At 47.0% G+C, this 11,414-nt stretch overlaps 1 protein-coding gene across 1 annotated transcript in view; it reads right to left on the bottom strand.

The window, feature by feature from the left end:
• The window catches only part of Cidea (cell death inducing DFFA like effector a), a 23,424-nt gene extending 16,798 nt beyond the window's left edge, over positions 1 to 6,626 (bottom strand). Inside the window, exons 1-2 of the mRNA XM_021215068.2 lie at positions 6,546 to 6,626; positions 5,788 to 5,924 (exon numbers count right to left, since the gene is read on the bottom strand). Coding sequence (XP_021070727.1) covers positions 5,788 to 5,825 — 38 coding nt within the window. The 5' untranslated portion in view covers positions 5,826 to 5,924; positions 6,546 to 6,626. The remainder of the gene's footprint in view (positions 1 to 5,787; positions 5,925 to 6,545) is intronic.
• Positions 6,627 to 11,414: the final 4,788 nt, after the last annotated feature.

The following is an 11,414-nucleotide window of genomic DNA, read 5'->3' as shown; positions in this document are numbered from 1 at the left end:
AGAGAGAGAGAGAGAGAGAGAGAGAGAGAGAGAGAGAGAGTTGAGGGTGGTATGGCTTAGTAGTTAGCAGAATATTATAAGGCCCTGGATTCAGCCCTCCTTCTTCCATAGCTCCCAAAAATCAAAACAGCCAGACCACTGAGAAGCTTCTAGATTCTGTTTTTCACCCCGTCAACAGTGAGAGGAGCTGCTCCCTAGTTCCTTGGAAACTGGATGCAGACATTTCTATGAAGTTGGAAGGGAAGTAACTCATTGAGGAAAACTAATAAGGAAATGGGGCCTTTAAGGAAATAGATCGTTCAGAGGAAATCAAAACAATAATAGAAATCAGACTTCATGGAATATTCTCACACATCAGATCTCCAAGAATAGGGAGTAACTGGGGAGGTTTGCAGTCTTCTCTGAGAGAATGTGTGACAATATGTGACACAAAGCAAGAAGCCACAGACTGACAGTCCACATGGATTTTTCTCCAATAAGATGACTACTCCTCCTTCCCCACAGACATACACTTACACACCAGAGGAAAAAGGCCAAAACCAAGATCGAAATCCCTGCACGTTAACAGCGAGACCATGCCTAGGTGGAACCTCTTATGGACTTACATGCCTTACACAGGAGCCTAGTTCCCATGATCCAGTGCATATGCGCAAGACCAGTCTCAAGGGGGAAACAAAATGTATTGTTTTACAAGATAAGGAAATGCCACCAGATTGGGGCCACACACCAATGGCCCACAAGACAAGACTTTAACTCCTCCTCAACTACTATGAAAGACATCTATTCCCTCACAGGCTCTAGGGGATCTCTGGGGCTTCTTTGTAGTGTATTGTGACCAAGTCTCCATCCTTTTTTGCCTTTGGTAAATCCTTTTACCACCTGCCCCACTGGCCTTGCCCACCATTCTACATGGAACACCCTCGAAGCCAATAAAATGCTTTCTTTGTATGCTACCCATGGGCTGATGTCTATCCTGAAAGCACTAGAGCAAAGGTCCTGGAACTAGGTCTTAAAGAGAGATACAGCTGTCTCCCAGTATCCCAAGGAGGTGGGTCCTTGGAGCCCCGGTATCCCCAAATTCACAGATGTTTAAGTCCCCTTATAAGATATGTTTGTAGAACCTACACACATCCTCTTGAATATTTTAACTATTTCTACGTTACTGAGTACACCAAGCTCAATGTAAGTAGCTGCTCTACCATATAGCACAGCAGGACAGACCATGTCTGCACAGGTACAACTCAAAAATACAGGCATTTTCAAGAGCCAGAGGTGTACACAGGTGTATCCTTAGGTGGTACACAGGTGCATCCTCAGGTGGTGCACACCTGAACCCTCAGGTAGTACACAGGTGCATCCTCAGGTGGTGAACACCTGAACCCCCAGGTAGTACACAGGTGCATCTTCAGGTGGTGCATACCTGAACCTTCAGGTGGTTCACAGGTGCATCCTCAGGTGGTGCACACCTGCACCTTCAGGTGGTTTACACCTGTACTCTCAGGTGGCACTCACCTGCAGGTGGTACAAAATGACTACACTCTCCGTACCTGAAGAGGCAGAAGCAGGCAGAAATTTGAAGCCAACCTGGGCTACATGGGAGAATCTAATCTTAGTGTCAAGAAAGGCAACCAACCAACTTCCTCTCCAAACAAAAATCAATCAATCAATCAACCACTTTTTTCCCCCCTGCAGTTGGCTGAATCCTTGGAGGCAGACACTGAGGTGATGGGGGCCAACTGTACTTTTGGTGTTACTAGTGATAGAGGCTATTCAGGGATCAGCCAAAGCTGCTGTGCATTTCACTGTTATTCAGAAAATGAGGAATGCATATAAGGGAAGTAGAAAACAGAACTTTATCAGCCAAACACCACAGGGAAAGAATATGTGAGAACGTTAAGGTGGGCAATGGTGAGGTCAAGCACCAGCAAATGGTGAGAGATGAGATGAGGATGGGGTGTCCATCAGGTTTAGAGAGGGGCCTATTCATTGTAGGGCGGGGGTCCAAGGGTCCTAGGGTCCAATGGCAAGTGTCAGCAAATCAGGCTTTTCATGACCTAGCTCCTTGTAGGTAACACACAGAGATGGAGCATGCTTGTCACAGGCTGCAGGACCCTTGTCTATTCATGAGACCTGACAGAGTGTTTACTTTAAGAACATAGAACATGAGCTGGGGAGATGATTCAGTGGTTAAGAGCACTGACTGCTCTTCTGAAGGTCCTGAGTTCAAATCCCAGCAACCACATGATGACTCACTAACCATCCATAATGAGATCTGACGCCCTCTACTGCAGTGTCTGAAGACAGCTACAGTGTACTTACATATAATAATAATAATAATAATAATAGAATACAAGACTGAAGCCCTTGGATACTTTGTAACATTATTGTTACAGAAACAGAAAGCTGGGAGATTTGTTTGTAGCAAGCTTGTTCTCTTTCTATTGCCACCAGGGAAGTCAGGATAAATTCTGAGCTGGAAGAGCAGCTATCCAAAACCAAGTTCTTACAAAAGGGGAGCTATTCTGATTCTTTTTTTGAATGGTACTGGAGTGAAGCCTGTGGTACCAGACTTGCTAAGCACTCCCTGTGTCACTGAGCAGCGCCCAGCCATAGTGGATCTACTAAATAGTTACAAGTGCTCGTGTTGGCCTTTCAGGGTAAATATCAGCCTTGTAACAGCTTCAGAATTTGGCCAAAGTAGACCTTTTCTGTAATAATAAACACCTACAAATATCCAGGGTTTCACTAGAAACCAGCCTCTTCCTTGTTACCAAGGTAGTGGTGACAGGTTCGTCAACAGGCTGTTTCAGGACCTGCAGTTAGGGCTGCAGAGCTGACTCAGCAGCTGAGAGTTGGGTACCCAGCACCCACATTAGATGGCTCACAACTATTTGTAACTCTGGCTCCAGGGAATCCTAAACATCTTTTTGTTCTCTTTGGGTATTCCACACTTATAGTGTGCACATGTGCACACAAATAAAAAAAAGAATTTCAGGCTGGCGAGATGGCTCAGCTGGTAAGAGCACTGACTGCTCTTCCAAAGGTCCTGAGTTCAAATCTTAGAAACCACATGGTGGCTCACAACCACCCGTAATGAGATCTGACTCCCTCTTCTGGTGCGTCTGAAGTCAGCTACAGTGTACTTATCTATAATAATAAATAAATCTTTAAAAAATTTATTTTTTCAAAATCATTAAAGAATTTGTAATTTGTGTGAATGTGGTGTGTGTACAAGCACCCAGGAACACGCACAGAGGCTGAAGGGAGGACACACAGTGACACAGTGTCCTGCTTTTGCTTTGTCATCCTTTCTGCGTCATGCCTTTGTGACAAGATCTTTTGCTGAACCTGGAGTTACGCTGGTGGCCAATGAGCCCCTAAGCACCCTCTTGTCTCTATCTCCCGCAGGTCTGGGGTTCTGAGTGCCAGCGACCAGGCCTGGCTTTATATGCAGGAGCTGGAATCTGAACTCTGGTCTTCGTGCTTAGACAGCAAGCTCTCTTACCCCTGAGCTACTCCTCCTGCCCCCAAAGACTTCAAAATTGTTTACAACTATCCTCTCTCTCCCGTCTCAGCCCAGGGCTTCCTCCATGAGGGTTTACTCTACTATTGAGCCACCCCCTCAGAACAAGTATCTTTTTCATACTGTGTTTATTGATTAAGTTACCTCCCAGGCTAATGAATGACCACCACAGTGTGCTGTGCTTGGCTGTTTAAATCCAGACAGGAAGCAGATATGCAGCAAGACCACAATGAACAGTGGGCCTTGCCTGTGGCTCTTTAGCCTGGATAGAATTTTAAACAGGGGTGGGGAAATGGGAAATGTTTTCTTTTCCTTCAGCCAGTAAGTATTATAGGTTGTTTTCTTCCAGTTCTGTTTGGAATCAAGTCATGCCAAAGGATTAGATCAGGCAGGTTTGGAAATAGGTAGATTTTTTTTTTTTTTTTTTTTGAGAACTGAAGCAAGTCTGTCACTAACAAAAAAGCCATGAGCTCCTGGGACTTGTCAGGTGGTAAGGGAGGGAGTCATAGATTATAGATTCCCCAGTGTTTTGATTTACTGAGTCACTTCCGCCTCACAGGTGACGCCATGGAGACCTCACCCAGGTACACACTGGATTTCAGTAAACAATGGATGACATCATGATCAGATGCAAGGATGAGCCCAGCCTCCACGCCCCCCCCCCTTCTCCAAGGCAAAATGACACTGCCTAGTGAATGCTAACATCTGTAAACCTCAGCCCTTGAAGAAGGGAAAGAGGACCCCAGAACCACAGCTCTTGTCCCTGAGCTTTCAAGTGTTGGTGAGGGCAGATGGCTTGTTGAGCTGTGAAGAGAGCCAAAAAGCAGCCCCTGCTCCCCGACCAGTCTGAGCATCAGGACAAGAGAGATGGAAAATAAGGCTTCCCAGGACAAGCACAGACACAAACGGGAGCAGAAGAAACTGGAGGACCTAAAGGGGAGGCTGCAGGAGGAACTGAGAAACCTGGCGAAGGGCTGCTTCTCTCCTGCAGTGAGGCTACCCGTGGTCCTCACCATTTAAACACGGATGTTCCACCCACACATCTCCTGCTGCAGAGAGGTGGGGTACCATGTTATTTGGGAGCCTTTACAAATCCCCCAACTCCCAGAGTGAAGGCTTTCTGTTTCAAGAGGAAGCAGGAAGCATCGAGGAAGACCAGCCTTTTTTTTTTTTTTTTTTTTTTTTTTCCATTTTGGTGGCTACTTTTCTAACCCTGTGAACTGACACACAGTTCCCCTTATGCCCCTGTCTCATAAGCTGTCAGAGCCTCCAAGTTTGGGGACCCTGCTCCTCCCACATTTCTCTGCAAAAGATAGGCAGTGCAGTCTGTCAGTGCACTCAGGTTTCTACATCCTTTTGCAGTATTTTTACCACCTGTAAAGAATCAAGATCTCACTGTTTAACCTGTTTCGTAAAGTCGCTGCCCTACAGCTGGCTGGTCTTGACCAGCCTGGACTATATAGCCATTTCTAAACTAAGCTGGGTCTTATAGGGAGACCCTGTATGTCTGTGAGTCTTTCTCTCTCTGTTTCCGAATCCTTCTCTCTGTGTCTTATTCTTTGTCTTCCTGTCTCTCATTCTCATTGTCTGCCTCTCATTCCCTGTCTCTGTCTGTCTCCAAATCTGTGTCTCCAAGTCCCTTGCCTTAACATCTCTCTGTGTGTCTGTCTCTTTGTTACACAGACACAGACACACACCCTTATACTGTCTAGTATATTACGGAGAGCCAGAATGTTCTATCAGCATATAGAGATAAACTGAAGGGGAGTGGTCTGGGAGCCAAAACTGCCCCTCCAAAACCTGAGTGAATCCGGCATGGATTGGCAGAGTCTGCACTCACCCGGAGGACCTAAGCCTGAACTCCTTCCTAGCCCTCCAATTTGATTCTAAGACCCTGAGAAGCCCTGTCCAGCACAGACACTCCAGGATCCCCAGTTCCTCATCTCCTGTAGCAGCAGCAACAGAATAAGGCCACCCCCGCACCTCGGGAGCACCCCACCGGGCACCTGTGGCCTTTTTTCGGAGGAACCTCTGGCTGCTGGGCTCGTGGGTAGGAACAGGCCCGGCACGGGGGTTGGGGGGACTAAGGCCCAGGGAGCAAAGACCCAGGGTAGCTGATGGGTGTGAGAGGGAGGAGGAGCTCCGGGTTCGCGGGAACGCGCGGGGAGTTGGTGACTTGGGGCTCAGGAGGAACTGGGGAGCAGAGGAAATGGAGACGAGAAGAGTACTCTGAAAGAAGGGTGACCCGGGCGCAGGGCACTCGCCTGATGAGGGCTCCCGCGTAGTCCCTGGCAGTCTCCATTGGTGCGGGTCCTCCAGTCTGAAAGCCGCGCCTCTTAAATCACTGCCCTGTCAGCCACGCCCCACGACGAGGACTTGACCTTGGCGACAGGCTGCGCTCCTGCAAGCAGCGAATAGTTCTGGCTCCCAGGCCTGGGTCCCGGGGCCACGCCCCTTCGTGCGCAAACCGTACCAAGGGCCCCAGAATCCCAGGATTTGGTGGTGTTGGTGGCTCTTGTTAGTTTGTTTTCCTCTTTTGGAGGCTGGGGTGACTGGTGACATCACCATTGTCAGCGGTATGGCTTGGCAGTAGAGAAGCAGGTGTGCGTGGGGCGAGCGGAGTGTCCGAACAAGCTATCTGCATGCTGGAGTCTCCAAAGCCTGGCCCAGGGCTGGGCGGCTGGCCAGCGAGTTCCCGGGGGACAGGAGGAAGTTGTTGGGGACACGCGTAAGCGCAGCACTTCGGGTTCTCGGAGGTGCCAGGGCTTCCCTGTGGGTAAGTAGAGAGTCGAGTCGAGGGAGTGGAGGAAGCATAAGGCTGCCACCATTAATAACTGGAGTTGTAGGTTAGGCGCAAGATTTAGGGAAGGTTTTCGTGCACTCTGAGAACAGCCGCTGCCCCATGCCCACGAAGACCGGAGTTGGGGAACATTCACCATAGCTCCGCTACAAAGTTGGACGACTTTCTTTGCAAACTACAAGGTCTGGAATTAGGAGTTGCTATGAGCTCCTTTATGCTCACCATCGCTGTCCAAGAGCTTGTTATTGTGTTCCAGGCTCGGTCACCAGCCCTCTTCTCCGGTACTTCTCACGGGAGCAAAGACTGGTCCTTCTTCAGGGTCATCACACACCTCACATGACCTTCAGGGAAGTAGAAGCCAAAAGCACTTTCCCAGTGAACGCCCTGCAAGAGCTCATAGAGCTGCCTTTCCTGCCCACAGCTATGGGGCTGGACAAAACCACCTGGGGTCACAGAGGAGGTGAGAAAATGGGACCAATCCATTCAAACCACCTTTTCGAAAATGTCTCACTGTAGAGAAATTCTAAGGTCCAGATGCACAGGGTATCGGAGTGAACATTGGCACAGCCAGGCTCAGAACCCCTAGCGCTCTGATGGATTCGCTTGTTTATTTAAACACCTTTGATTTAAATCCTTAGTCTCTTCCACACCTCTAAACCAGTCTGACCTGAAGCTCACAGACAGAGAGATACTCCTCTTCCTCTAGAGTGCTGTCCTTAAAGGTTTGTGTCACTACTACAAGCAAATTTGCATTTCTAAAAAAAGGGGGGGGGAGTGTCTCCGGGCTGGAATAATGTTAAGTTTGCATCCTGTATAAGGCTAGGGGAAAGGCCAAGCATAGTGGTTCATACCTTTAATCCCAGCATTTACGAGATAGAGGCAGGAGGATCTCTATGAGTTCGAGGTTAGCCAGGTCTACATAGTAAGTTCCAGGACAGCCAGGGCTATCTAGAGAGATCCTATCTCAAAAAAACAAAACAAAACAAAACAGAAGCTGGGAAGTCTGGGAGCCTGTAGCTCCGGTGCCTTGGTGGCCCAGCTGTAAAGTCAAGAGGGCTTGCTGGCCACCAGCCTAGCTCTAGAAAAGTAAAGAGCGGCTAGGCAGGATACTCCCCTTCTGCTCCCTAGTCACACACTTTCACTATACATACATAACACACATATTTGCATATCAGGCACGGATGGGAGAGGGCCTCGGGGACCCTATCTTCAGGGCTGAACAATTTGCTACTGACAACATCACCTTCAGCACCCACTGATAGCTCCGACTGACCTATGACGGACCATTCCAATCTGATTGTCATACAGATGGCCCTGCTTATACTAAGTGGGTCACAGGAGAGGGTGGGGAATAGAGAGTAACCAGAATGTGTTATAGAAATAACACATAATGTGTTTTGAGGCCTCAAATAGCAAAGTTAATAAAAAGATGAGGGCTGGGCATAGTGGCGCACGCCTTTAATCCTAGCACTCGGGATGCAGAGGCAGGTGGATTTCTGAGTTTGAGGCCAGCCTGGTCTACAAAGTGAGTTCCAGGACAGCCAGGGCTATACAGAGAAACCCTGTCTTGAAAAACCAAAAAAAAAAAAAAAAAACCAACCAAAAACCAAAAACCAAACAAACAAAAAAGATGAGGAAACATTCCCATAGATCAGTGGGCTCAGTCAGTTCTAACAAAAAACTGTTAGTCCGTAGTCTATGCCCTAACCAAACAGGCTAGTTGATTTGAATACTTAAGGCACCAGCCAAGTACTGGGGTGAGAGTCTGGAGAGTCAAGGTCAAGGTCATGGATTTTCTCATCTCTAAGACCTAGGGTGCGGCTTAACTCAGAAGTCTTGCAGACTTGAAAGCAAAAGAATGGATGTGATACAATGTAACATCTGAATGCAAATTGTAAAAGAACAAAGTGAGAATTCAGTCCCAAGAGCTGAGAAGCAGTGAAATGATGCTGAGGCTGAAGGAGCTAGAGGAGGAGGGGAAGAGAGAGGAGGAGGAGGTGTTGGAGATAGGGGAGGAGGAGGAGGAGGAAGAGGAGGAGTTGAAGATGGGGGAGGCTGCAAGGCTGTTCTATGTTGCTTTTAGGAATAGCAAATGCCTCATGGGACATCAGTTGCCTAGAAAGCTGTCCAGTGCAGGTAGGTATAGATTCTGTGAGAGTAGTGGAAAGCCTGCAGACATGGGGTTTAACCTCTTCAGATCTGAAACCAATGGAGTGGAAGCAAGGAGACTGGCCTAGGTAGGGGAAGGAACTTCAATGAGACAAATAAAGATGCCAAGTGTCATCCATTAGGCATGGGCATGAGGGGAGGCTGGGGCATTTCAAGGACACAATGATAACAAAGGGGCCAGCTAGAGAGTCCCCTGGTATTTTAGTTGGGTTGCTGGAGAGACAGCACCTCACCCTGTCAGATGAGAGCCGATAGGAAGGTCAGTTTGGGGTTGGAGTAGAGATTGAGCTGAATCTACTTCGGTAGGAGGTGTCCTTCACCTCCTCCAACCCCCCACTGTGTGGCCTGTGGCTTAGGGGAGGTAAATAAAGGGACAGATAAATAAATGTCATTGGCTTCTCAGTGGGAATCGGGGGACATAGGTGCTTGAGAATCAGAGAAAGTTTAATAGGTATCTTCTCAGATCTGTGTGTGTGTTTTGGAAACCAACCGAATAAAACAATGAATTCTGAGTCTGACTCCTGCCTTGCTACCTTGAATCCCATGGCTAAATGCATTGGTTAATTAGGTTTTGTTGTGATGGTAGATGTTTTGGGGGAGGGTTCAATTTGACATTGGGGTCCTCTGGGAAGAGAGAATCTAGACGGAGAAAAGCCTCTGTTAGATTGGCCTGTGGGCACATCCTGATTAATTTTCTTGATTAATGATTGGTATGGGCAGCACATCCCTAGGCTGGTGGTCCTGGGTTGTATAAGAACACAAACGATATTTGTAATTCTGGGGCTGGAGAGATGGCTCAGGGATTAAGAGGACTCATTGCTGCTCTTCCAGAGGTCCTGAGTTCAATTCCCAGCAACCACATGGTGGCTCACCACCATCTGTACTGGGATCTGGTGCCTTCTTCTGGCCTGCAGGCATACATGCAGATAGAGCACTCATACATAAATAATAACTCTTTTTTTGTTGTTGCTTTTTTCGAAACAGGGTTTCTCTGTATAGCCCTGGCTGTCCTGGAACTCATTTTATAGACCGGGCTGGCCTCGAACTCAGAAATCTTCCTGACTCTGCCTCCCAAATGCTGGGATTAAAGGCGTGCACCACCACCGCCGGCATAAATAATAACTCTTAAAGAAGAAAGCAAGCAAACCGGCATGGTTCTCCTCCATAGCTTTGCCTTCAGCTCCTGCCCCGACTTCCCTTCATGGTATAACATGAACTGAAGTAAGTAAGCCCTTTCCTCCCCACCTTGCTTTTGGTCATAATATTTCTCACAGCAATTGAAAGTAAGTTGAGACACAAGGAGAAAGCTTTCTATTTTTCAGTGCAGTTTCCTTCCTTCCTTCTCCCTCCCTTCCTTCCTTCCCCTATTCATTCATTCTTTTCTTTTCTTTCTTTCTTTTTAATTTTTTTTTTTTTGAACAGGGTATATCTGTGTAGTCCTAGTTGTCCTGAAACTCACTCTGTAGACCAGGCTGGCCTTGAACTCAGAGATCTGCCTGCCTCTGCCTCCCAGATTGCAGGGATTAAAGGTTTGCACTCCCCCCACCCCAACCCCAGCTTCGTTCTTTATTTCTAACCTCCTGTGATGAGGGTGAACATAATCAAAATATATTACATACATGTGTGAAAGTATCACAGAGAAAAACCATTCTTTTGTATATAGTTAGTGTAAGGTAATAAAAATGACTACTAACCCCTGATGGAATGGGCTCCTTTCCAGTTCTCAGTGGGTCTCAGTGTGGTTTGGGTGAGATGTGATCTGAAGTACAATGAAGATAGTTTAGCACCAGCACAACTTAGATCATGGTATAGCGTGTCAGAAGCCAAGCTCCGGAAGAATGAACTCAAACTCGGCTGGGCACATAACCAAGGCTGCTCTATCAGCATCATCAAGAAGATAAATAATTTCAGTCTATCCTATTATTTGCCATCTCCCCAGCCCTCTTAAAATTTTGAAAAAAAAATGGGGCTAGAGGGATGGCTAAATGTTTAAGAGCAAGGACTGCTCTTCCAGAGGTCCTGAGTTCAATTCCCAGTAGCCACATGATGGCTCACAACCATCTGGAATGGGATCCGATGCCCTCTTCTGGTGTGTCTGAAGAGAGCAATAGTGTACTCATATACATAAAATAAAAAATAATTTGAAAAAAGATTTATCTTACTTGTATGTACATTTTGGCTTACATATGTGTATGTATGCCACATTTGTGCCTGATGCCAGTGGAGGCCAGAGGAGCTGGAGTTAGAGTCTTATTCAGTTGTTCAGGTTGCCCTCAATCCTATGACTCTCCTGCCTCAGCTCCTCCAAAGCTGGGATTGCAGACATGTAATAGGATACTCTTTTCTGTGGCTGACTGCTTGTTCCCCATCTAGAGACTCATTCACATTGATACACTGTTACTATTATTGTTATTTTCTTGCCAAATAGAATTCAATTGTGGGACACACCAAATACATCTATACATTCTATTGTTACCGCCTGGTTGGGATGGCTAAGGCACAGTTGCAAAAACCATGTATGTAGTGTGTGTGTGTGTGTGCGCACACACACACTATTTCCTCTTTCACGGAGTGTTCTGGGAATGTACATGTTGTATTCAATTCTGTTATGTAAGGACTCCCTGCTAGGTATTGTGTGACACTGACCAAAGAGGCAGACAGATCAATGTAGTGGTGGGGGCGGGGGGCTTACTCATCACAGAAGCATGGGCCTGACCAGCAGAAAGATCACGTGAACTCCTGGATTTTGGATCAGAAAGTGTCTTCACCACTATTCTATTACTATGAAGAGACATAAAGACTGAAGCAACTCATAAAAGAAAGCATTTTTTTTTTTTTTTTTTTTTTTTTTTTTTGGTTTTCGAGACAGGGTTTCTCTGTGTGGCCCTGGCTGTCCTGGAACTCACTCTGTAGACCAGGCTG

The sequence above is a fragment of the Mus pahari genome, chromosome 15 (genome assembly GCF_900095145.1).
Source record: "Mus pahari chromosome 15, PAHARI_EIJ_v1.1, whole genome shotgun sequence".
In the NCBI taxonomy this organism is placed as follows: Eukaryota; Metazoa; Chordata; class Mammalia; order Rodentia; family Muridae; genus Mus; species Mus pahari.
This window is presented reverse-complemented; position numbering and strand designations above follow the sequence as displayed.